Genomic DNA, 25,969 nt, shown 5'->3' on the forward strand with positions numbered 1-25,969 from the left:
AGGCTTTCGGTGCTCCTTCCAACATACTCGCGTACAAACTTCATTCAACTCCCCGGTCCCAGAGAGTCAAGTCAAATTCGATCAAGATTATCCAACATGAGCGCTCTACCCCCTGGTGGCCCAAATGGGCAACGTCCGACTCCTCCGACGGGAGCACCGCCTCTTCGCAAACGAAAGCCAGTCGGAAACCCGCTTGTGCCGCGACAAAAGCCAAAGCCGCGACCAGCGGGCGTCCATGCCCCAGGGACACCGATGCATGCCAATTCTAAGAACACTACCGCTCCGTCAAAACCCGCCCCCGAAAAGATGGTCCAACCTCGCGGCATCCCAACAATGGCACAAATCGAGGTGGCGCGGAACAACTTTGGCGGATGGTCAACGCCTGCGCCTCCCGGCTGTGAAGAGGCCCCTCTGATACTGAGTAAGAAAGGGTTGAAGGAGGGCTTGCGCCGCCACGTCATGCGACTTGCTCCGCCGAACATGAGAGACAAGAAGAACCAGCAAGGTCTAGATCCCTCGAACCAGGATGATTTCGTCCGTCCTGTTACGCTACACCGACGAGACCCTAGGCAACCCCCGCCTGGTCGCGAAGTTAAGGAGGAGATAGTAGAGCCTTCGTCTGAGCAGACCGAGGAATCCGAGAAGATCGCGCAGCTCAAGGCAGAGCGAGATGCACAACGCGCACACGATGATGCTATGAAGGCGCCCGTGATCAAGGACACTGCGCCTAAGAAAAATCCAAAGGAAAACAAGCAAAAGAAGCCAGGCACCCAGGTACACTACGGGGCTCGGACCGAAAAGCAGAAAAAGGAAAACGAGATTCGTTATGAGGAAGCCCTTCCTTGGCACTTGGAAGATGCTGATGGCAAGCATGTGTGGGTAGGCCAATATGAGGCACCACTTTCAGACGCCAAAGTTGCCTTGGTCGTTCAAAATGGCACCTTCCAGATGATCCCATTGGAGAAATGGTACAAGTTTGTATCCAAGCGGGCTAATGTCAACGCACTGAGTATTGAGGAGGCTGAGAAGGTAATGAGCAAAAAGGCGCCTGTGTCCAGATGGGCTATGCGGGATGCTCAACGGGAGCAGAGTGAAAAGGCTATGGTCGAATCCCGCCGAATTGTCAATGGTGGTCCCAATGTCAAGCAAGAGAGCGCCACCTTCCGATCTGTGTCGCGTCGCGAGGTGCAGGACCACAACGAGCTGGATGTGTCTGGCGACGAGTTTCAGGACGACGATGAGACCGCAGGCTTTGAACCGGACCGCGATGAAGATGCGAAAGACAGCAAGGATCGTGTCCGCCGCGAGCAGCTCGGCGCCAATCTGTTTGGCGACGCAGATGAGCGTGAGGTCGACAGTGAACTAGCCAAGGAACAGAAGGAGGAGCTGGAGAGGAAGCTGCTGGGTAAGGATTTGAAGAAGGCTCTTAAGAGACGCGACAAGCAGTTTCAGTACGATAGCGATGATTCCGAGAGAGAAAGGGACCCATTTGCCAGTTCTGTAAGTGTTCTGCTTTTCCATGGCCAATTGCTTTCATCTTCAATGGGGGCTGTACTTACACGTTGCTACAGAGCGACTCTGATTCAGACAGCGACGACGATGACGCCAAGAAGGACGACGATAAAGACGGCAAGGACAAGGACAAGGAGAAGGAAAAGGATAAATCCGGTGCCTCTAAGGGTAGCGACACAGGGCACGGTAAGAAGGCCGTGGTCGAGTCGGGGAAGAAGGGCAAGTCTTTGAAGCGTGCCGGCTCCCCTGGCGTCTCGGATTCTAGCGGCACCGAGTCGACACGAAAGAAGAAGGCCAAAACTGGCCCGAGCACAGCTTCACTTACCGGCAGCCGCAGCTCTACCCCCTGATGGTCGGCAACCCATCGCATCTTACAGGTTCCACTAGTGACGGCGAAGCTACGGGGGAGATATGTCTGACGGCGCAGGTGGCATCAAGAAGAAAAAGAAGAAGAACCAGCTCAGCATTGGCACTCATCCCAAGGGCACTCCTACAGGTTCGCGTGCTGGTAGTCCCAACCCGCCCTCGGCCACTTCGCCTATGGAGCCTGTCACAGGTGCCGACATCATCGAACAAATCCCTCCGCAGGGAATCAGCATTACACACCTTCTGCATAAATTCAACAAGCGTGTCGGCGAGAAGCCAGGACAGATGCCAAGAAACTTGTGGATCAAGCTGGTCAAAGAGAACACCAAGTATGATTCTCAATCCAAGCTCCTCACCAGGAGGGCCTAAATCACGGCAGAACATATTCCGCCTGGGCGGCTGTGAGAGACAGTCACAATTCTTTGGGTTTCGGTGTGATTCAATAGAAGTTCTGTATAAACAAATAGTCCCGCATGCACTAGCTTAGGATCGCATTGCCAATTCATTATACATGAACTACCACTTGCTTCGTACTGCTCTGTAAATGATAGACATTTAGGGTGCAGTGCTCTCACATTCAACACCAAAAGACACCAGCTTGGATAACTAATGACATGATTCTATTCTTTGGCCAATTTTACATATACGTCGCAGCTACTCCATGCGTCGTGGAGATGGAAGTTGTCGAGCTGGACCAATGAATGGTACGGAGTGCTATTCCCCTTGGCCAGATAGAGAGGTATATGGACTGGTGGTTGCCTGCAATCTATTGCCTCAGGCCTAGGACACACGAACATGGTTTGGAAGCATCCAACCGCACTTTGAAGCATCGGGTCAGCAACGTACATATTTCACCAACACTCCACCGACGACAGGCCATAGGCTGATGTGCTCAAAACAGGGGTATATCCATTGAATGCAAAACTGCTTGTATGCTAGCACTGGCAGGACTGTTACTCGTCCATCTGCCAGTTATAGTCGAGGTCCTTATTCCGCGTCACTCGGTTGATGGCCTTGAAACGGTCCGCCTCGAACCCGGTGCCCCTGTCCACGCCATCCCACCTGTAGCCCGGCTTAATACCGTATCGATTCGGTGGCGCCGCACCTTGGTAAACCGGCCGCCTGTCCTTGGCCTTCTTCTTGCTGCCCCCCGCCTTCACCAGCGCCCCCGATCCGCTGCCGCCGCCACTATCTGACTTGCCGACGAAGTCAGCCATGGTGTCGCCCCACCGCGACTTGGCCTTGAGCTCGGCGTTCATCTCCTCATCGTCGGCGTGGCGGGCGACGCCCTTGACGCGGACGTCGTCGAGCTCCTCGCGGCGCCGGCGGGTCTCTTCCTGCTGCACCTCTCCCCTCAGCGCGTCCGTCTTGGCCTGTTCCTTTGCCGCCGCCTCGGCCGCCAGCCGCCGCGCCTCGGCCCGCTTCATGCTGACGTCGACGCGCCGCCCCGTCGCGTCCCGGTACACCGTCTCGGCCTCCTTGGCGTGCGGGTTGTCGCGCTCGTAGGCCTCGCGCTCGAGCCGGCGGCGCCGCTCGAGCTGCGCCGACACCGCGGCCGCCGACTGCAGGCCCGCGTGCGTGCCGTCGGACATGGTCACCACGGCGGGCCCATCGCCGCCGTCGCCGCCGCCCTTGTCGGCCGACTCTTGCGCGGCTGATGCCAGAATCGCATCGGCTGCGGCCGCGTCGGCGTCGTTGTTCTGGTTTTCTTTCTGTTCGGAGGCGGAGGGAATGGGCGCCCCGAGGACTTTCCAGCCCGACTTCTTGGCCTTGCGGAACTCAGCCGAGGTGCCTGCTACGGTCGTGGGGTTGCCGTCTTCGTCGTCTTCGTCGCCTTGTGGCGTCCGCGACCAGCCGGTCTCCTCATCGTCGGCTATTATCAGGCCCGCATTCGGGTCTTGCTTGCGCTTGCGCTTCTTGGATGACGGTTTGGGGTCGGCGGTCAGGTAGCGTGTCGCCAAGTAAGACGATAGGTCTGATGGCATGGTTTCGGGAGCAATGCGAGCTCAGTTGGGCTCGAATCGTGGGCGATGGCGGGTGTGTGATGTCGCGGTCTTGTTGGGGGGAAACCAATTCAGAGAAGGTATTGCTCGAGAAGCCGGCTAGTTGGGAGATGTTTATAGATTGGCAAAGCGGCTAATAATACTGATGTATTGCTGCTGCTCAGCATCTACGTGCATCTGGGTAAAGTTGCATGGATGCAGTTTCTTATCGTTATCGGGAAGGCTGTGGGGACCGTCTACATCTACATACAGGCAGGAAGGTAGGATGCTTGGGATGGTAATTTACAAGGTATTGATTTATAAACACCAGGTGTACATACAAATGTCTCAAAGAACCTCGATTTCAGTTCCTTACCTGCTATCATCACGTACATGCGCCTTTCTAATGCGACTCGAATGTTGACCTGTGTCGATGGAAGCATTGCTCAGTATCTCATTGTTACCTATCGGATTGATGTTTCGCGGAACGCAAATATAAAGGAGAGGGCTGGGTTAATGGCGGGTTGTTCATTATTCCTACCGCTTTATGGGATTCGCATTTGGCCATACTGACCTCGTCTCGTCCGGGGCCCGTCTTGTGCATGCCAATTGGGAGTGACGTCATCCTTGGTTGCACTCGTGATGTACATGCTTGAAGCGAAGATATTATTAACACTTCTCGGGTACCCAGGTCCAATCAAGATCTCCCGAAAGGCGTCTTGCAGAGATATCGTGACGTGCAACGTTCCAAGTCAGCTGCACCCAGCACGCTGTGGCTTCCAAGGATTATACTCCGTAACCAGGCTCAGTCAGCGATCGAATGACAACATGAAATGTATTAGGAGAAGGTAGGTTCCGATTTCGAGATCGGATAATCGTCCTTTCCGGCCCTTCTTTGGCTTTCACGTTGAAACCTTGGGAAACTTGTTTGGATTGCGATTGAACGTCTCGAAGCATCTAGCCCGAGTTCCACGCGTCGCGTCAGCTGAAACCGGTGGCACGCAGCACGCCTCGGGTCTTTCTCCAGTGGCGCTGAGCTGGCCTCTCGAGACGCCATAACGCTTAAGCCCGGGAAACGGTCAGATGATCCTGAACCCACCGTCACTCGCCCAATAACAATCCTATCCACGCCGTCGTGGCCATTATCGAGGGACGGGCCAAATGGGAAATGAGGTAATACCGTCAGACGCCTTCGTCACCATCCATCGATCAGATTGCATGCTGGAACCCACCGAGTGCGCCTGTTTCCTATTCGGTGGCGTCGACAAATCACGTTGCCAGATGTTCCAAGCATGCAGGGCCACGAAGCTGCAGGGGGACTGGCAACTGGGGCAGCAGATCATACACAAATGGCGAGGCAACCAGCACCCCGCCCTCCAGCCCAGAATCCAGCCCTCCTCTCTCAGCCCGCAGTTGGATGGGAAGCGGCCTTCCTTGGGGCTTATCTGCCTGCATATGTAGATACAACAATCTTGGGGGATTCATCATCCATGGCAGTGGCAGTGGCAGCGTCGCCCCCACTATCCATTCCAGAAAGCCAATACGTTAGGCAACGTTAGTATGTTGCTGGTCCGGTTACTTCTGGATCAGGCATAGGCCAGCAGCGGTAGTCGCTACGCCGTATCAACATTTATTATTAGATTAAGGGGTATCAGTCTATAGTAGTCACGAACACATGCACATACGTAGCGCGATACGGTTGTTGCGACACGACTTGATGGTATGAGAGATGCGATCGATGAAGGCTCCCAGTCCATATTGTACGGTTTGGCCTAGGGCCCCGGGGCACCGGAAGCTAATCGTGGAGAAAGCCCCCTGAGTAAATCCATGCAGCCCCATGGACTTTGATGGGATGGATGCTCAGTCTGCCAGCAGGGTTGTCTTAATGAGGACATCCGGATTTGTGCATTCATTTCAGAGAACATTGCATATGTAGGCTTTTGCATCCTACATTACCACCACCAGCCGAAGCACATGGCACATGGCCAGCCTGATAGGATATCCGTTATCGCAAGTTCGATATCGACACAGGAGGGGATGCCGGAATGGAGGGTGGGCTGAGAGGGGCTTCGGGCTGTCGGCGAGCCTGTGGTAGCGGCTATCAGCTCTTTCTCAAATTGCAGCTTCAAGTCCGGGACATGTGCTTTGTTCTTTGTTGACATGTAACCAACAACGTCACCTGGCCGGCACTTTCCGGACACGTTGAAACAGCCAGACCGATCACCATTGCAGGGAGCAGCGATGCTCTAGCTGCGCGAAGAGTGTTAGGAGCTGGCAGCTGGCCCGTAGCAGGTAATAGCATGAAGAAGGCACATTAAACGACAATGCAGGAGGACGCCCGGCATTGCTGCACACATCCGACACCGTTTCTGCTGCCATTAAGCTCGAGTCTAATAGGCGAATGACAAGTCAGCCATCGCAGCACGGGGTTGTGCCAGTCGAAGAGCCAGCGAAAGGGCCGAGGCTCCCAGGCCCAAGATTTCCCCAAAGAAGCCCGGCTACTATAAGCAAGGTGTGTGGTGTGTGGTAGGAAGCAAGGAGCAAGAAGCACGAAGCACGAAGCACGAAGCAAGCCGCCTGGTTTCATCATCGCTCTCATCATCATCATCATCATCACCCATCCTGCTTTGCTTGATGACTTGCTGGGCCCACGAGACCCCGAACTGCTGGACGGGCTGTGGGAAGGGCTATTAGTACGTTGTGGTGAAAGAGTCAGTCCGCTCTTGCCGCTAGGGCAGTGTGTCTTGTTCTTGGCGGCTACTAAGTACGTGTTGGAAAGGGGACGTCACTAGACACACCCACACGCCCCCAGCTTTATCATGACGGGTCCAAGGTTCGGCAGCGCAGTGTGGCCTGTTGGGGTAATCAGTAGAAGGCCAAATAGCGCGAGATAGGTAGGTGGACCCCCGAGTGTGCGACAAACGTGGAATCCCATCCCATGCCTAGCCATGCCCATGTGCATCCATCTAGATTGCCGTAGGGACTCGATGCCAACGCCAAACGGATTAAACGGGAGAACCGGGAGAAACAGGAGAGGCAGGAGAAGCAGGGGACGCCCTTTTGGTGAATAACTCAGCGGTGCAGCAGCATATGTATGGCCTTTGTGCAGGCAGTGAGCGAGCGGCACGAGTGATAAGAGACGTCCGGTTCCCGCCATATGACTGTTCCCCTACCCATCGAGCCATCCAACCTGCCTGACCTGCCCTGACCTCGCATCCCAACAACAATAAACAGTTCGTTCTTGAACAAGCATCCCGAGGTATTCTTTTCATAATTCGACTAGCCGTTGTACATACGCAGAGCATCCTCTTCGGTTTTCACAATACAAAGTCTCTTGTTGTCCTTTTCTTGTTTGTGTATACACTTTGGAAGCCAACGCCTGCCGTTATCGATAATATACGCACTTGGCGATCCATCGGTAGAAGCACCATCGCGCAATCGCATCATCCATCGCACCTGGTCTGAGTCACCCGGTCTGAAAGAAGAAGGGGTGTCTCGATTCGGAGCCTTTGTTCATTCACCCTCTATTGATTACAACTTTATATACGAGGCACCGAACAAAGGCGCTTCCTTCCTGGCTCGTCATACCCTACTTACTGCCTGCCTGCCAACCTCACTTCGCTCCCGCTTGTCAAGACAAAGAAGCATCTTTCTGCCAACGCCTCTTGCCTCACATAATACTTGGACGAGAGCTGCATCTCTCACACCATCTCTCGCACGTCCTATCAGTCCTATTCAGAAACATCCTACCTTCCACCTACCTAGCACTTAGCACATAATACACCTACCCGAGTTTGATATCCATCATGGCTACCTTCGACAAACGCGATATCCGTGCTTCTGCTCAGGACCCGAAGAGGGCAAAGGAGCGAGACTCAAAATGGTCTCGTGGATCGCGGCCCTTGGCCGGCACCAAGATCAATGTTTTCAACCCTTCTCCTGCCGATACCAGGGTCAGGCCACAGCGTGCACTTCCAGAGTAAGTTTTCGCCCATGACAATGTGTTCCTAGATTCCCGTTCTGACACGACATGCAGAAACCGCGCCCGGAACCACAACATCGCCAAGGCAAAGATACCATGGGATATCCCCCGCAGCCATTCGCGGGCCAAGGTGGATCCAATGGAGGAGCTGAACGATGCTTCTTTGACGCGATCAATTATAGACTTGCTGCCGTCGCCTACAGGCCGGGACGGACCGAAGACGGCGACGAATACAGCGGACCCATTCCTGTACAGTTTCGATCGGGTCGACTCTCCAGGACAGAAGCTGTCTCTCGATGTCTTCGTCAAATCAGACGTCAAGGCAACGGAGAAGCTAGTTGAGAGGGAATATGAGGTTCTTGACAACGACGGGCAGACTCTCACGGGTCGAAAGGCCCGGCGCAACCTCCGCGGACCCAGCCCAAGACAGCGTGCCAGCGAGCCTACTGTCCAAGATGTGGATGACGACGGCTTCGAGCTTGTCAAGGCAGAGTGTTGAACGACTGGCGGCATAGTTAAACTAGGATCGGCTCGAAGATGACTGGGGGCGTAAAGACCTTGGGGATAATCATTGATAGGCGTTGAGTTGGTAGCGAAAGGTTGTATTTTAGCACGCTTATTATCCCGATATACTCCGCACAGCGACCAAGTTCCACATTGTAATAGACCAGGCTTTGCCTCGTTTGAGCTGCCTTCGAAATGCAAGTTAGACTTCCAGGGAAACACGATGAATGTGAGAAACAAAAAAAGAAAAGGTTAGGCGGAGTAGCAGTGGTAGCATATGTATGATAGTGTCATGGTCCGTGCTCATTTGATGGATAGACACTATAGACAGAAGACCACAGGCTATTGCACACTCAAAGCATCCGCAGTGAAAGACAATTGAAACGGAAAATTAAGGCTTGGGGTTTGTGAAAATACGCAAATGCTCAAGATCATGCTCAACTTGAGGCCTCGGATCCGCTAAAGAACGAGAGCTCGTTGCCTCTGGGGTGCCGGTCAATAACCGCAAACTGGAACGATTTAGAAAGCGTCACACTCAAGACGCACCACAGGCGATATCACCCCAACTGTTACCAAACAAGTCTTCCACCTGGAGAGTGAGCTCAAGGTAGAAGGGAGAAGACGACGGAGCCTGGAAATTAGGTGTGGACAACTGGGTACGGAAATGGGGGCGGCACGAGCGAGAGACTCATGATCTATGGGATCGTATCGATGTCCTTCGCTGATTGCTACCTCAACAAATACTGAATTTGGCAGCGATACGATGCTAACCACTAGAACAAAACTTGTCATGATGTCGGATCGCCTAGTAGGCGCAGGCCCCAAGTGCATATATTTGCAAATGGCGGTAGTTGTTGGCAAAGGTGTATGTAGTAGATAGCTACCTCCGAGGCTCAAAAGGGGCAAAGTTCTTCTCCCACGCCTCGTTACAAACCCGACGCATTAACGTCTTGGGGGCTTGACGCCCAGTCATTAATTCAAAGGCTTCCATAGCCATCTCGCATACCGCATCCAGGCCGTCAACCACGAACCAGGATGTACCGCCTTCTTCACGCACCCTTCGTATCTGTCTTATCAGAGAGGTTATAAGTGGTTCATAAGCGAGCTATAAGATTTCGAGTCAGTTGATGCGTTTAGATAGAGTGCAAGTTAGAAGGGGTAGTTCGTACCTCGACGACAACGCCCCCCGTAGGGCTCTTCAACCACTGCGGCGGCACCTGGAAATCGACCGAGCCGTGGCGGTCACCAGCTGCGGCGATACACGACACAATCATAGTGGGCTGCTGGTAGCCACTGGGCCATTCTGAAGTGGTGGAGTCGAGTACATGGCATATATGCCCGGCATGGTGCTGAGTAGAGTGTATCCGCTGCTCGCGAGCCCACGTATTGAAATGCTCCGCTACTTTATCCGCATTTGCCTTCGTTCTGTTGTAAATGAAGATCTTCCGGCAGCCAAGTTTGATGAGGGCGTAGATGGCGGCTCGAGCCATGCCACCTGCACCGATGACCAGCCCGGTGGTGCGAGAGGGCTGTACAGCATTCCGTGGGCTGATGGCGCGTCGTATGCACGCCATGATGGCACTCCAATCCGTGTTATCACCATAGCACTTTGTTGTCGACCCTGCCGTATTGCGAGCATTGGCGTGGTCGAGTATAGAGTCTGTTGCGCCTCGGAGGGGGTAGGAGTGTGTTGACTGCACCGATTGCAGTGGCATGGGAGCTGAGATGGTCCACTCGAGACAGCATGGCAACCTTGAAAGGAGCAGCCAGAGATGCGCCGCCAAAGTTGGGCTCGCATCGGATCCTGTCTATCTCCTCTAACTCTGTGCATTGCCTCGCATCAAACGTGTGTGATAGCATGTGAGCGTCGTAGGCTGCTCGATGCATAGCTGGAGATACCGAATAGTAGACCTTGGAACCAAGAGTGTAGAATTTGAGCGGTTGCAGCGGGCCAAGACGGAACATGTTGCGAATAATGCCCCGTGTCGTATTCACACCAGTAAGGTACTCTCGGGACGACGCCTCGATCGACTCATGACTAACCGGCTGGAATTTCAAGCTTTGTCGCGGGGTCGATGCAATGTCGTAGATGATGGATCCAAAGACCGAATACTCCAAAACAGCAAGCTGAGGCTTGGGATCAGGAAGCGCTTCGACGCGCTTTAGAAACTGCACGCGCGCATGGTCATCTCGGTCATTCGCACAAAATCTGGCAAACCGTACAACGCTACAGCCAAGTGCCTGGCTGCGGAGGTAGCGATGCATATAGCTTTCGTCCGACCATTTGGGGGCATTGAAGCCCCTGAAGGTGAATGTGGCGATGATCTTAGTCCTGCCTCGCATGGCGAGCGCTTGCGTAACCAGATGTTCGCTTCGGTCTAGGTCTAGGCTGAGGTACTCGACACCTAACCTCAGCCCGTGCAGTATCATTTTGGTATCAAAGGTGTCCCTCTCTTCTAGAGATCTTTGACGTTCTTCCCGTGGGTTCTCTTCGATGTGAAAAACGATTGGCATGTCCAGCGTCCGACGGATCAAGGATACCTGAGTTGAGATGACATCTAGGATGTTGTCCGGCCATGTATCGACTATGAGCTCCACGGCATCACCGCTGCACTCCAGTTCCTCCATGTTCAATTGCCTGTTGAGCAGTACGGAAAGCCGTAGGCGGAGGACATACGAATATGGCCGGTACTCGGGAGGAATCGCATTGATCGAGAAGGGGTTTTCCACCCATGACCGTGTTGAGCTCCGTCCTGTGATTAGATCAAGAAACTTGGCGAAGTCGTTCTTGACCTGCAGCAGTCTTGCGCCTGTTGACACAGACCTAATGCTGGGCTGTGGATTCTCATCTTCCTCGCCGCTTTTGTCCAGCAGGTTGAAATATTCCAAGTTGGTACACTCACGATGCTTCTGGTCAACCGCGAATAGGCGCTCGGCCTCCGTTACTTGGAGTCTGAGAAGGCGGTAGATGTCTTCTTTGTCGCGATGGATATATATTACTGGATTAGTCTCCGAATACTGGCGGAGAAGTTCCTGCGTCCCGGGGTGTAGTGTGGCCATACTACACTCTATGATACAGTTGGTGCGATTTGAGTGAAGGACCTGCGCGAGAACATTGGCCATTTGGGTCTGGAATGCTTCACGGCCATACTGCTCGAGGAATCTGGCTCTCGTGCAACCCGAACCCTGCTCAAAGCAATGGTCTTCGGTGAGCAGCCGGCGGTGCAGGTAGGTTGCGCCGATAAACCCAAGCGTCCGTTTGCCAGCACCGCGGCAGCCGACAAGGACGATTGTGGCGTCCGGGTGGAAAGCTCGCAAGTTGGGCAAAGAGCCGTCGGCATATGATGATTTGCCTGCCAGCTCAGGTACGCTGGAGGAGTACGGCCTTGTCATCGTAGATACAAGCGAGGCCATTGTGACCGCCGTCCGCCAAATTTCCTTCAGTCGCTCTCTAGATCCTTCGGTGGTTGATTGAGTGTGCGATCCGTCCCGGAGTCTAGATACGGCTCCTAGCTAGGCTGACTTGTAGGCTGAGCAACCCGCGGGGGATTTGCTAACTACACGCAAGCTAACACAGAGCACAATGTATTCAGGACTTCCATCTGAATTCTAGTTGATGCGATAGTATGATTTGAATCCGAAGAGTTAATCAGAGTGCGGACTGTGACCACATCGCTGGATCAAGTGAGGCAGTCGTGTCATGCCTCTTATTTTCGCATGGTTCCGATTCGGCTCTTACATATGTGTATATATATATGCAACCAGAAATTGGGAGCTGAAAGCACAAACAGATGATGTCGGACAACTCAGCAATAAATGCAACGGAGGGATGGAGATTCACCGGCAATCTAGTCGGCAGTCGTAGCAGCTATTCCTTCCGCGTCCTCGAGGGGTTGACGGAGTGGGTACGTACTCTGTACTGCCTAAGCCACACTTCTTTGCCCACTTGGCAACTTGGCTGGGTAAACAGCCACAGATGATCATATGAGGGGCTGGGGATCTCACTGGCAACTGGCTCTGCAAGCATTCTCGTGTACTCGTAAAGAGAGCAAAACCTGTGCGGCCCGGTCGAATGTTGGTCCCTCCATGCCGATGGTAAACTAACTACCAGATCCACTTTAGTCAAGCCGAGTACCTAATCAAAATACATCAATTTGGTCAGATTGACGAGCAATTCAAGTCAAGAGTACCACATAGTCTCTGAGACATCAAGTTCGGACCGGCCACCGTCAAATACCTAGCCAAACACAAGCAAACACTTAGACTCCGGAGATAACGAAGCGCCAAGCCACAAGACGCATTCCATTCTAGCGCCCCCGTCATCTGGCCGAAGTGACCCGACCGGAACCCCGTCTTTGAAGACACTTGAACACCGTGAGCGGGCCAGTGAGTGAGTGCTGGAGCGAGTGCCACGACCAACAACGAGAGCTTCAATCATGTATTTACAGGTTTGGTGATACGCCTGCCTCATATTCAACAGGTCTCGTGAGTCTGCACAGTATTGAAGCGCTGCCACATCTACTGCGCCTGTCCGTCACCCACCATCTGCGTCTCACTATCCTTGGTTATGCGATACATCTCGGCCTGGGGTTGACAGGCAGTCGGCTGCTATGAGCGATGAGGAGGGTGAAGACGGGCGGGCTTCCAAGAAGAGGAAGGCTAGTCGAGCTTGCGACCGGTGCAATCTTCAACACCAGCCGTGCGACAACGCAACTCCCAAGTGCAGCGTATGCGATCGAGCCGGTACGGACTGTACCTACAACCGACCCGTTCGTAAACGGGGACCTCGAACTGGGTATACAGCCCAGTATGGCGAACGACTCTGGGGCCTAGTGCTTCAAGCCAATCCCACCATCGAAGACATGATACTTCGAACCCTGGCCAGCAGCACCTATCGTGATACAGGGATCATGAACGCCGACTATTTCAGAAATAATGACAACCAAGCAGAGCTTGTCAGTTATTTCTCCGAGAGCCGCCTGGGAAGGTTCGTGCAGACAGGTGATCTTCCAGATATAAGGGACCTTCCGCCTCCGTCATCCTCGCAGCTCAGTAACAGCACGAGTGAGCAACCACCTCCCGGCCTGAGCCTACCTTCGGCCAACGGCCCACATGCGAATTCTGAGCATGGCGCAACAAGAGCAGCAAAGGACGCTGGCCCAAAATTCCCACAGCCTGCCCCCATAGTGAGCTCTCATGGGGCCCCTCAAAACCCCGGGGAGATATATACCCCAAGCGATGACATTAGGAGAGCCGCTCTCCCCGACATTGGCCCAGCCGACGGGCCCGGGCCAAATGCACAACCCCATCCAGTGTCGCATCCTAGTTGGCAGACAGATCCGTCCCCAATCATATCGGACACGACGTCGGCCTTCGCCCGAAGCGCCTTGGATGACAGCCACGATGTCGCCTCATTGTACCAGTGCCCTATACCAATGGGGGTCAGACGGCACCCAAGTAGCTATGCGACGCCAAGTGCTTCGCAAGGAACGCCAGGGTCTCAATCGAATGGCGAAAGCTCCGTGCAGCATCGTCGGAATACAGAAACCGATTTAGACTTTGCAAGTACATACAGATGGTACGTGAATGCGAGCGCCAGCCCATGTGCATTTCCTGCTCAGATCAGATGAAGACTAACTGTTAATAAGGTACGACTCGGTGCCTACGGATACACTTTTAAATCTTGGGTTTGTGGCGGGAGAAGGAATGGCTGAAGACTTCTTCGAGCTTTGCGAAAACCCAGATCCTGTTGATAATGCAGACATGTCGCCCAATACCTACAACGAGGACGAAGAGACAGTATGGCGCCGTCTCGTGATGCGTGGCCGATTTGTCTAACCGTGGTTGGTGCAAGACGCAAACAAACATGCTAGGGGTTGAACATATGACTACTGCAGGGATACTGCCCAATCATCCCATCCGTCCTCCATTGCTCTCCGCGGACAAGGGTGACTTATGTATTAATGGCCGCAACAAGTATAATATAACGGAGTGTCTTCCGGGCCAGATAAAGCAAACATGGCTGCCCATCAACTACGTAGTAATGACCGATTCCGCCAAATTTGCCATATCATCGGGCTTCACATCTGTATAGTGACCAGTTCCAGCCTCATCGACAAGAACAACGCCGTGCATATGACATATCACAACGGGGTTCTAAATGGCATGGCTGGTATTTCGACCTACCAAGCCTCGGAGGCTCAGACTGAATCGATAGCCTTCTTCTGGTTCTACTAAACACCTATGCAGCTGCTTACATGCATTCGGCAGGCGCTCCTCGATTGGCCTGTCAGCTCTAAGCCACATTTAGCACTGAATAGGCAATCACCATCACTTGTCGGCGGTTGACTGCGCCTTCTTTCCACGTCAGTCGACTTTCAGCCGAAGAACGACAGCTATGTGTATGTTCGGATTCACCACAGGCATGATATACAGACGCTTTCAACGTTCGTCTCATTCGCCCGTAACATAATTTGCGAATCCATATTGTCTATTGACCCTTGTCCACGCAGTCAATGTCGATTGATGTCTGATCAAGACACTCTGTCGCAATTGATTCAGAGCCAACCGCTCGGTTGGTAAATCGGGCGCGGCCATCTGTATCACACTTTGGTTACGTACATATCAATCTATCCCGCATGGAGAATCAAGCCACGATTCTTACGGACAAATATGGGCGCGCAAGTGGGCGGGTACATCGCCCGTCCGACCATGCGTCTCGTTCCAACAGTGTGCCTCTGGCGGAGGTATCTGACGATGACGGCGAGGACTTGAACGAGCTGCCACCGCACACTGCCAAGCCGCCACCCTACTCGACACCATCGAGTAGTTCTATCGAGCCGCGCAGCAACCAGCCGGCCGCGACCAAGGGCTCGCAGTACTATCCTGGTCTGCCAGTGCTGGACTACCGCCAGTACTCGCCCCCCATGTTTGACCTGTCGGGCGACAGCACGACCATCACTAGCAAGGCTACGTATCTATCAGCGAACGCGAAGGCGCTGTCCACGCTACTGCAGAACCTGGCGACCGTACCGCCCAAGCCGCAGATCCTGGTGCAGGGGACGCGGGGTCGGCGGATCGACTTCTCGATCAAGATGAACCTGATGAGCCTTCTGGTCCCCGACGACCCCGAAGAGCGCCTAGACTACCTACGGATGGCGAAGCACGACGAGATGGCCTATCGCGGCGGCGGACAGCCCTCACTCAAGCCCGAGGTCCCGGGTGATTCCCTGGAGGAGTGGTGCAAGCGCTTCGCGGCGGACCAGGCCACCATCAAGACGTTCGTTCTCGAACGCGTGGTCGCCAACTTGGACAAGGAATGGCTCGAGGGCAAGCTGCGGAGCCTGGTGGCCACGACGGACTACAACGGACACGTCACGGTGACTTTCCCCATGACGCATTGCAAAGTGGTGATCCAGAGCCCCGACAAGGTGAACAAGTTCTTCACCTCAGTCTCTGCTCTGTTCACCGGGAAAAGCAAATATGAGGTAGTCAAGGCGGTCTGGCCATTCGCGTATGTGTCAAGCCTTTTCTCTTTGTTTAATTGCTGTGCAACGAACGACTCAGCAGGCCTGAGAAGCGGGCCGGGTGGCTGCTTCCGATGCATCAGGATCGGCTAATCCGGGAAAGAGAAATAGAAATGCTAACCCAGCTTATGCATGCAGGACCGTAAAGAACAACGAGCCAGGTCGTAAATGCATTGTGCAAAGCGAGAAGACATGGTGGGAGGAGTGGAAGGACCCAATCAAGTACGCCATCGCCACCAAACGACATGGATATGTCACGAATGAGGACAAACTGGAATGCATCATGGAAAGCAAGGGGAAGGGGTTGACTATAGACTGGGAACCGGACGAATACTAGCGATGGAGGGGTCGGGGATGGCCATATCGAGATTTTCGATTGGGGGCCGAGTATAAACCATGTGCATGCCTGGAAAAGGAAAAAGAAGCGAGCAGGATCTGATCTTTCTGCTTAGTGAACAAACAACAAACAACAAACAAACCCCAAACCCCGGGCCAGCCCATGCTGCGACGTACGCCTCGAACTCATGCGGGAGACCGATCCTGGGAGCGAACTCAGCGTCTGGGCGGTTGTGATTGGTTCGTTGGTGCGATATGGTCTAAAGGGGCCAGACATCCCACACGACGACGTCGTGAGTGAGGAAGACTAGCAGCGTGTGGTCTTGCTCTTGACCAATGTCTATTCACCTGGAATATGTAACTACTGATACTGACTTTATACCCTGGACGACGTAGTCAACCGCACCCCATCTGTCGATAGTAGTGCGTTGAGCAGCTGCCGAGCAGGGGTTTCATTGGCTCGTTTTTGAAGTTGAAGGATATCATATCGCGGCCGTCTAGGCCAGGCGTGATTTCGAATGGTTGTCCGCCACACAACCGTCATCTCAAGTAGGAAGGCTTTCATGTACGTTTGCTTCCGGGGGCCACTTGCTGCGACACGTCAGGAACCAATCACCAAGCGGAGGACCGCCCGAGAACCTCAGAGAAGCAGAGGCTTGATAGGATGCTCCGCTGGGCAAGGGAGTTCTTTTGATTAACTCCACGCCAAGCAGTCCATCCCTGAGCAGGAAGAAGAAGAGCCCTCACGACTATTGAGTAAGTAGCCAGACAGTCTACATGCATTCCCTCCATGGAAGCACGGGGGACCTGGAGGGCTTCAAAATCTCCCTGGGGCCTCGAGATGGGTGGCCTGGGCCTGGGGTGCCGGAATCACTAGATCGTTGGGCTGATCTGGCCTGGGACTTGACGAAGATGCAATACAGATCCGCTGGAGCCGAAATAGCCTTGACCCTGCCCGTCCCACTCGACATGTAAGCCTTCGTCATAATTTTCCTCATTGTAACAGTTGCATTCTGTGACTTGTCCCGCCGTGGACCAGACCAGGGTGGAGGTCTGCATATACGATGGACGATGATGAACTTCTCGCGGACCTGGCCTATCGAAACTCATCATTGCCCTGAACACGTCAAGACCAAGAGCCGATGTGACCACGATCATATCTATGTATTCAGTGGATGCATATATATATAGCTTGTTCATCCCTTAAACCCATGAGTTATAGAATCCAAGTCTCTTTGGCACAACGAAAACTTCGTGAATCAGGCCGTATTAGTCTCCATTCAGATTAAGCAGAGGGCATAGGAAGGCTCACAGAATCGCTCGACTCCACTTCGGCTTCCACTTCGGCTTCCACGATGAGCGCCGACTACACTACCGAGACCGTTCATCAAGAGCGAGTCAAGGGCGGAGTACGTCATTTTCCGTTCTGAAGTAGCCGCCACGACTCAACCTAATCGAGACTTATCATTCTCTAGGACATCGAGACCGTCGTCGACGGCAAGAAGGCAACAGTCAACATTCAGCAGCTGAGAAGCCACATTCCGGCCCATTGCCTCCGCCCGTCGGCCCTCTACTCCCTGGCTTGGGTTCTCCACGACAGCGCCATCTATATCGCCCTCCTCGCCACGGCACTCTGCCTGGAGGACCGGGTTCTGGACGTTGGTGGCAATGGCGCTCGCATTGCCCTGTGCTACTTCGTTTTCCCCTTCGTCGCTGGCTTGCCCCTGACCGGACTCTGGGTTCTAGCCCACGAGTGTGGCCATGGCGCGTTCTCGACCAACGGCTTCCTCTCCCACACGGTGGGTCTTGTGTTGCACTCAGCGCTGCTAAACCCCTATTTCGCTTGGCGTTCTAGTCACGGGAGACATCACCAGTTCGCCAACAATCTGAAGACGGACCTCAACTATGTAAGTATCACTCGATTTTACGAATCTCCTTCTTTCCTGGAGGTGCAGATTTCATCATCGATGGCCTGTCTGTGTGACTCCAGAAGTAGGAGCTGGAAGGTTCGAGGGATGCCAAACGATGCTACGGATTGATTTGCTGATGTGTGTGGGTGGCCCATCAGGTACCACCGCTACGTGACGAGTACCAAGAGCTGTTTCGGGGCCAGATAGAAATCGATCACATGATCGAGGACGCGCCCATCGTCGTACTCCTGAGGATCCTGTTCCAACAGCTGGTAGGCTGGCCGTGGTACCTCGTCACCCATATCACAGCTGGCCCCAACAGCTCGCCCAAGAAGTCCAGGGGCTGGTGGGATAACAGCCACTACCTGCCGGACAGCTCCCTGTTCCGCCCCAGCGAGTTCTGGAACATCGTCATCTCCGACTTGGCCATCTCGGCTATGGCCGTGGTACTGTACGCTCTCGTCCGGCGCTACGGCATGTCGACGATGGCCTGGGCTTACCTGCTTCCCTTGATGTGGGTCAACCATTGGATCGGTACGTCGTCTTCCGCCACACGAATGTTGTTGAACACGACAGAAAGCCGCGAAGTTGCTAACCGCCAATGAGGAGGCAAACCACAGTCATGATAACCTATCTCCACCACACCTCGCCTGTTCTCCCCAAGTACTTGCCGGAGTCGTGGACCTATCTTCGCGGCGCGCTTGCTACCGTCGACCGCGATCCAGGCCCCGTCATGAGATACATGTTTCACCACATTGTTGACCTCCATGTCGTCCACCATCTCTTCCCGTACGTGCCATCGACGGTCCTATTATGCCATCTCTCGTGTCTCTCCAGGGCCCCTCCCCTCTTCTCTTTGCTAACGAGGCCTTCCGTTCACAGGCGAATCCCCCACTACCACGCTCAGGAAGCTACTAACGCGATCCGGCCGCTGCTGGGTGACTACTACCACGTCGACAAAGGCTCCTGGTGGGGCGCATTGTACGTCGCCTTCACCCAGTGCCAATGGGTTGAAGCTGATGTCGGCAAGACGGCTCAGGCAGTAAGTGACACAGCTGCCCCTTCGTTCACTGCTTGTGGCCCCCAGCACGCGCGTTAGAACGCGGTATGCATCTAACTGACTGGTCATTTTCTTCTCACTGTTGCAGAAATTGTACGGCAAATCTGGGGACGCTGATTGCCCCAGCCCCGTCGACGGGATCAGCGAGGTTGACAGAGAAGGAATCCTGTGGTACCGACCAGGGCCGATGCCCCTACCCGCCACTGTAATGCGTTCTCAGCCTGCAGCCTCCTGAATGCCATCGTCTTCGGGACCTCCTTGGCCCCTTTGTGCAGTGGCTTTGTCTAACCTGACGACACTTGCCGACCAAACTTCCACTTTTCTCCATCTGCTTGGAAGAAGAGGGGCGTACGAATCGTGATTGAGGGAAAGATCATCTGTGTTTTTTTCCTTTCAGGGTATGCTGTCTTGTTGTGATGGATGTTATTTGCTCGGTGCGATGGATGGTGCTCAGGAGTTTCTTTACCGATTCCCCAATCTGCTGGAGGCTGCCCTTTTCTGTTGCTATGATCAGGAAGTCTCGGCAAACTGCGAGGGATCTTCCCACCCCACACCCTTTTCAGTATCAATGATGAATGTAGGCAGAATGACAAGACGATGGACCTATCAGACTGATAGTTGGATAGTGACATGAGACAAATGCTATCTCCAACCATGAATGGTAACTGTACTATCGTTGAGGTAACACCGCTTCTCCAGTGAACGTTTTTGCCCGTTTATTGAGCGCCAGGCACGCCAGGCTTGGCATGATAAGGATCTGCTCTGGCCAGATGTTTGCTCGATCTTATGCCAGCGTGTTTTTATTGGAAATCCTCCAGGTGTTCACAACAAACGTACGATCAGATCTCTGCCTAGGTCCCCTCGCTCCAGTGATCTGAGACCAATTGTTTGCCCCTCCCCCCTTTTGGACCCCTATTCCCACGTTCTCCATTCGACGCCAGGATATGTGTTTCAAGTGTGATCTGAAGACCCTTACGATCCGAGGGAAATTTTGGCGTAACAAGAAGATTCATGAAGCTCCAAGCTACGGATACTTGCAACAACGTTGACATGCATAAACGGCTACACAAGAGGGACCCTTGTACTACAAGGGTCCTTGGACCCTTGCTGTCGTGTTCCGGAGTTTAGTCTGAAATCAAGATATGGCGGGGTTGTAAAGAGGCTCGTGGGAACTTCCCGAATCTTCTTGTCTGTGAGTACGCAATCAACCGCCCTCGGTAGATCGTAGCCCTGCATTTAGGTATAACCACACTCCTTGTGTCATCAACGAGACGATAAGATGCGCTTACTCCGGCTCGAGCTTGCGATCGGCCTCGAGTCTCAGTCGATGATTCCGGCCAGCTCGAAGTTATATGTAGTTCAACCTAAGAAGGATCTGTTCGTTTCTGGCCGAGATGTATGAACAGCTAATATCTGCATTTATGACATGTTGGCTCCGAGCTTTTGGAATGGATTAGAACAGCTTTGCGTATGAAGATATCCTCCCCTTCGCCTATAAGTTGCTCCAAAGGGGCCTAGAGCGCAGGATGTGCGTTCTATAATTCGAATGATCCCACTGAGAGAAAGAGGACCCGTTTGCAATCTTAGGAAGGAATCATGGTCATGCTCATCAACATGCGTCGCGGAGCAACCAGACTCTACTAGTACATATACCTTCGTGGACGTTGCAAAAACGAATTTGTTTCGGAAGTAGAGGCAGTCGATCCGTTTCCTTGTCTTGGGGGAAGATTTCATTTCTTCATGAGCTCTGGAGGATTGCTCGCAGGGTCCCGTACCCGAGCTGGATGAGTATATCATACTTTGTGCGTTTCCTTTGATAGTGCCTTGGGATAGGTCCTTCTGGCGAGGTGTTGTATGACACCACTCGCCGCAATGGAGGTTGCGGAAGTGACGAAAGCTGCGTTACGTATGCTTATGCCTTTCATACTGCTATGGTGCGGGTACAAACGCCGATTTGTGGTTGTGGCAGCTGACCGTTGCGGAGGTATTCATTCATGTCGTAGCAGCAGTACTATACATCTGCCTGTTCGAAGACGTCTTGGAGGACTGTAGTCGTACTTTAAGGAGGCGAGTGCCTACCCGCAAGGTCTGTGACAACGGGCTCCAGGCCGATCAAAAACTTTCAAAGATTCATTGAGAGACCGACATGGCTCACAAGGTCCAGGACTGATAATGGAGAGCCGTCAGGTGGTTAGCTGTGCTTGGGCCTACGCAAACAACCGGCAATTGCTGGCGGTACATGGCGATATCTCTCGTTCTTGGACAGCAAAGAAGAGAAGAACTCGTCCCCAGGGATCTCAGTATGGGATTGGGCAATGGGGTTTCTTGCTAACGGCCGCGGTCGCCATGAGTGCCACAGCTTGGTTTCGTCCCCAAATCCATCCCACCAAAGTCGAATGGCTTTCTAGAAGGCATATGCATTGATTGCGCCGACGCTCGACTTGGTGGCTCATGCCGATCTGAGTCATGGCTGCATGGCGCCCATCCTTTTCATTATGATTCATCGTGGGCACAGCCCAACTGCCAGGGATGCTTGGAGGAGCTACGGCGCCCTGAACCCACTAACGTTACACAAAGCCAGGCAGAGCTCAGCCCATGCACCCCACATTGGTTTGGTGGTCAACTTCAAGGAACGGTAATTACCAACTGTCAGGAGTGAATAGATATAAGTGCATTTCCTTCGGGGCTTGAAGAGGTCTCTTCTTGAATCCATACCCCCAGCTCGACTTACAGACAAGAAGATGGCGGCCGTGGGAGCAACAACCGAGCGGGCTACCGTCTCAGTAGGGTCCCACGACACAGCACTATGTATAATCCCTCCCCGTCAACTTTGGCCGTCGTTAAATAGTCTACGATCGCTATACAACAAATCGTACGAACGTTGGCCACCCCACATCAACCTCGTTTACCCCTTTGTCAAGGCAGAAGCTCTGCCCCAAGCAACAGCCCAGATCGCCGACCAATTCCGGTCTCGCAACACGGGTGCAAGCAGCCAAACCCTGCCCGTCAGCCTTGACGCCGCAGATGTCTTTGTCCATCGGCACGACAATACTATCTTCATTCACGACAGCATTAAGGAGCATACGAGGAAGTTGAGCGACGCCCGGGCCGCTATCCTCGCTGCGTTGGGTCATGAATCAGATTCGGCATCATACCGAATGCATCTGACCATTGGTCAGACTGAAGACGCCAGCTCCGACTTACACAAATTCCTACTCCGAAAAGCGAGCTTGATCCCTGCTGTGGAGTGGGAAGCTGCAGAGCTATGCATACTGATTCGCGAGAAGACGCAAAGGGACGGGAACACATCAAGCGAGATGAAGCTCTGGGGAACAGTTAGTCTCGGTGACTTCTCAGTCGCCCAGTGTCCCGGTGCGGGCTCTTTCGCAGCTTCTGGATGGCCCAGCGACGAGGCGGTTGCAGAGAGCGGCTCTTTAGGCCGGGTCCCATATTCTTTTTCGACCACAACACAAAAGTGGAAGCCATATCAGGCTTCTCTTGAGACGGAAGAGCACACCCAAGTACCGGAATACCTGAGGGTCTCCAATTATAACGTTTTGGCCGAATTCGAGTTCCCCCCTTCACAAAGCAGATATCCCATACTCATCAAGAGCATGTTAGACAAACCAGCCTTGTCAGATATCCTGGTATTAGAGGAGGTCACAGATGATTTCCTCTCATACCTACTCAAAGACAACGGTATCAGAGAGAACTATTCTTTCACCACATGTGGTCCCCCGGATCAACACGACGTCGATCCTCTCCCTAGCCATCTCAATGTTGTGGTGCTCAGCAAGCGGGCTTTCAAGTGGGACTGGGTATCCTTCAAGCGCAAGCACAAGGGGTCAGTCGTTCTCCAATTCCGGGATATCGGAAGGACAGAGGATGGTACATTCGTTCCCCTAGTCCTAGCCACAGTCCACCTCACTTGCGGGATGACGGACGGTTCCGTTGCTGCTAAGAAAGGGGAGCTGCAGGCTGTTCTGAAATACCTGTTGCAAGAGCACTCTCAAAATCCCTGGCTATTAGCGGGCGATTTCAACATTACGACTAGCGCGTTCACCATTGACGCAGCTCTGAAGAAGAAGGCAATATCATCCCAGACGGCGAAGTATTTATCACAGATGGAAGTCGCATTGACAGAATCGGGGTTATCTGATGCTTGGACTGAAGCGCGCCTTGATAATCTGGACATGAGCGCGAGACGAGGACCCAATGATTCACTAGGCGCATTTGAAGGCGAAACTGGTGCTACATTCGATCCTACCGTAAATGAGCTGGCTTCCGAGATAGTTGGAAATGGATTTAACAACCGACCCCAGAGATACGACAGGATACTATTCAAAGGCCACGAGATTTTCTCGATTGCTGGGTTCAACATGTTCGGCCAGGAACCGGGTGACCTTGAAAAAGACTCTGGGGCCGGAGTTGAAGCGAAGAAGTCTTATGGGAGCGACCACTGGGGAATCAGATGCATTCTGAAGATGAACCAGGAAGAACCAACCGATCCTTCTAACGCCACAATCAAGCCGGTTGTGCCCGTTGAGCTGAAGCCTGCCGAGACAGGCCTCGCCAATGTATCCGATCTAAAAGAGATTCTCGACAAGCGCCAAGTTCTACCCTCCGAAGAAGACATATCAAAACGGAAACTAGCTCTCAATCACCTTCGGGCAATCTTGTTGGACGGTGACGACGTAGAATCTGCTACACAAAGTCGCGCTAAGCTTACTCTGGTATTGGTTCCGGTTGGATCCTATGGGCTGGGTGTGTGGACTGCGTCGTCAGATATTGACTGTCTCTGCATTGGATCGATTAGCTCCAAGACTTTCTTTGCTCTTGCCACCCAGAGGCTAAGGAGAGCCTCTTCGAACGACGTGCGAATCCTCAGGCGTGTCAGTGCAAACAGTGGAACGATGCTGGAACTAGACATTAAGGGAGTCAAGATGGACCTGCAGTATTGTCCTTCAACGTGGATTGCGGAAACCTGGCCTCAAGCCATGAGGCTGCATCCGGGGGATGCGGCTTTTTCACTTTCTATGCAGACGCTTGCCAAGCTGAAGCCTGTGAGGGATCTTTACTACCTTCGACAAACGATTCCGGACCTTGCCGCCTTCCGAACGGCGCATTACGTTGTCAAGACTTGGGCCAGGCAGCGAGGCATATATGCGGGAAAGTTTGGCTACCTGAACGGGATCCAGATATCAGTCTTGCTGTCACGGGTCTGTAAAATGCTATCCCATGAGGGCAGTTCAGCCTCTGTGCCGACAATCCTGACCACTTTCTTCAGCCACTATGCCAACTTCGACTGGGCCACGAAAATGGTGTTCGACCCGTTCTTCCACAAGCGTTTACGGTATGTGAGGACCACCCGCGAACCTATGGTGATCTTGGGGTTCCACCCCCCAAGCCTTAACACAGCACTCGCGGCATCAACACCGGCAGTCAGGACTATTGCCGAAGAGTTCCGCAAAGCAAATGAGATCCTATGCCATGACGACGCCACATGGTCTGAATTCCTTGGAGATCACGAGCGGGCAGATGGTGCTTTGGGCTTCCTGAAAACCTACAGGAGTTACGTGAAGATTGACGTCCAGTTCTGGGGCGTTTCCCTTGCTAAAGGCAGTCAATACGTTGGGTGGCTCGAGTCAAGATGCGTAATGCTTCTAGTTGGTGAGTGAAGATTTTTTGAACCCATTTGATCTGATCTAACACAATCTTCCATTTTCAGATTTGAGCAGACGCACACCCAATATCCATGCCAGAATGTGGCCAGCTCGTTTCGTCAGCGTCGAGTCACCAGATGATGAGACAGATTACCAAGGCTGTTATTTGATTGGTTTGGACCAGGTAGAGACGTCTGGTGGAGCAGCAACCTTATCCAAAGAAGACCTCAAGGTTGCTCTTGGGGGACTGCAGACCGCTTTACAGAATTTCGAAGGACGGATCCGTGGCGACGAGAAGTTCTTCGACATTAAGACGTCCTGGATGAGTGCCTCTGTGGTCAAGCAGTCCGACTTGGGCAAGCTGAAGCTAGACCACCGCGAATGGGGAGGGTACACTATTGGAGATGATGAATCTGATGAGGAAGAAGAACTCACAGAGGAGGAAGATCTTAACGACGAAGATGGAGACGCGGAAGGCGGAAGGCCCAAGGCGAAGTCCAAGAAGACTGCTGCCAGGAATGATGTGCCAATGAGACCTGCCTACGAAGGGAAATTTCGGTCGTCGGCCGATGTCATTAGCCGGCTTCGCTGGGACCCCAGCCTGGATAGTGGTGACTACGTAGTGGGATATGAGGACAGGTTCCTTGGTGCCATGGAGCGGGCTCTGGATCTGTGGAAATCGGAGCAGACGGATGAGGAGTTCATCCCTCAACACCGTGTCTTATACTTCAAACGGAAGAGCGATGGTGTTGTCGTGTGGGATCGTAAGGCGAGGAAAGATATGCTCTTCGGGAGTGGCGTGAAGGGTGTCGAAGTCTAGATTCAGTATATCGAGTTGAGGTTGCATTGCTCGGGATACCTCAAGGTCTAGGTGTTTGTTGAAAGGATGTGCTATTCCGAGCTGCTGCATCTGCTGGCCTCTCAAACATAATTTGAAGGCCCCATCCTGGGACGAATTCTTGTGGCGGACTTAGCAAACAGGAATGATTTCAATATAATAAAACACTGAAACATTGCGATTCTTTTTGACAGCCTCCTTCTGGTGTCGGGCCTGCTGTTTTGGGTTAGGTCCACTCCAAACACGGTCCATCCCATCTTGCTCTCCCGTTGAACTGACTTCCTATTATC

General features: G+C 53.2%; 9 protein-coding genes across 9 annotated transcripts; 7 read left to right on the forward strand and 2 right to left on the reverse strand.

Annotated features, from left to right (window-relative positions):
- Positions 1-96: 96 nt before the first annotated feature.
- PG998_003673 (uncharacterized protein) lies at positions 97-1,862 on the forward strand (the record flags this gene model as incomplete). The annotated part of the gene is made up of 2 exons (XM_066870491.1): positions 97-1,500; positions 1,572-1,862. The coding sequence occupies 2 exons, from the start codon at positions 97-99 to the stop codon at positions 1,860-1,862; spliced, it is 1,695 nt and encodes a 564-aa protein (XP_066734241.1).
- Positions 1,863-1,923: 61 nt separating this feature from the next.
- PG998_003674 (uncharacterized protein) lies at positions 1,924-2,247 on the forward strand (the record flags this gene model as incomplete). Its single annotated transcript, XM_066870492.1, has 1 exon — positions 1,924-2,247. One exon carries the CDS (start codon positions 1,924-1,926, stop codon positions 2,245-2,247), a length of 324 nt encoding a protein of 107 aa, XP_066734242.1.
- Positions 2,248-2,831: 584 nt separating this feature from the next.
- On the reverse strand, positions 2,832-3,863 carry PG998_003675 (uncharacterized protein; the record flags this gene model as incomplete). The annotated part of the gene is made up of 1 exon (XM_066870493.1): positions 2,832-3,863. One exon carries the CDS (start codon positions 3,861-3,863, stop codon positions 2,832-2,834), a length of 1,032 nt encoding a protein of 343 aa, XP_066734243.1.
- Positions 3,864-7,666: 3,803 nt separating this feature from the next.
- On the forward strand, positions 7,667-8,341 carry PG998_003676 (uncharacterized protein; the record flags this gene model as incomplete). Its single annotated transcript, XM_066870494.1, has 2 exons — positions 7,667-7,839; positions 7,897-8,341. 2 exons carry the CDS (start codon positions 7,667-7,669, stop codon positions 8,339-8,341), a joined length of 618 nt encoding a protein of 205 aa, XP_066734244.1.
- Positions 8,342-9,479: 1,138 nt separating this feature from the next.
- On the reverse strand, positions 9,480-11,760 carry PG998_003677 (quinate repressor; the record flags this gene model as incomplete). The annotated part of the gene is made up of 2 exons (XM_066870495.1): positions 9,480-10,040; positions 10,099-11,760. The coding sequence occupies 2 exons, from the start codon at positions 11,758-11,760 to the stop codon at positions 9,480-9,482; spliced, it is 2,223 nt and encodes a 740-aa protein (XP_066734245.1).
- A 1,196-nt stretch (positions 11,761-12,956) lies between these two features.
- Positions 12,957-14,184, forward strand: PG998_003678 (uncharacterized protein; the record flags this gene model as incomplete). Its single annotated transcript, XM_066870496.1, has 2 exons — positions 12,957-13,924; positions 13,995-14,184. 2 exons carry the CDS (start codon positions 12,957-12,959, stop codon positions 14,182-14,184), a joined length of 1,158 nt encoding a protein of 385 aa, XP_066734246.1.
- Positions 14,185-14,984: 800 nt separating this feature from the next.
- Positions 14,985-16,209, forward strand: PG998_003679 (uncharacterized protein; the record flags this gene model as incomplete). The annotated part of the gene is made up of 2 exons (XM_066870497.1): positions 14,985-15,859; positions 16,011-16,209. The coding sequence occupies 2 exons, from the start codon at positions 14,985-14,987 to the stop codon at positions 16,207-16,209; spliced, it is 1,074 nt and encodes a 357-aa protein (XP_066734247.1).
- Positions 16,210-17,563: 1,354 nt separating this feature from the next.
- On the forward strand, positions 17,564-19,413 carry PG998_003680 (uncharacterized protein; the record flags this gene model as incomplete). Its single annotated transcript, XM_066870498.1, has 6 exons — positions 17,564-17,617; positions 17,684-18,115; positions 18,277-18,652; positions 18,739-18,907; positions 19,001-19,160; positions 19,267-19,413. 6 exons carry the CDS (start codon positions 17,564-17,566, stop codon positions 19,411-19,413), a joined length of 1,338 nt encoding a protein of 445 aa, XP_066734248.1.
- Positions 19,414-21,919: 2,506 nt separating this feature from the next.
- On the forward strand, positions 21,920-25,661 carry PG998_003681 (uncharacterized protein; the record flags this gene model as incomplete). Its single annotated transcript, XM_066870499.1, has 2 exons — positions 21,920-24,848; positions 24,907-25,661. The coding sequence occupies 2 exons, from the start codon at positions 21,920-21,922 to the stop codon at positions 25,659-25,661; spliced, it is 3,684 nt and encodes a 1,227-aa protein (XP_066734249.1).
- Positions 25,662-25,969: the final 308 nt, after the last annotated feature.

The sequence above is a fragment of the Apiospora kogelbergensis genome (genome assembly GCF_038363985.1).
Source record: "Apiospora kogelbergensis strain CBS 113332 chromosome Unknown utg000002l_segment0_segment0, whole genome shotgun sequence".
NCBI classification, from domain to species: Eukaryota; Fungi; Ascomycota; class Sordariomycetes; order Amphisphaeriales; family Apiosporaceae; genus Apiospora; species Apiospora kogelbergensis.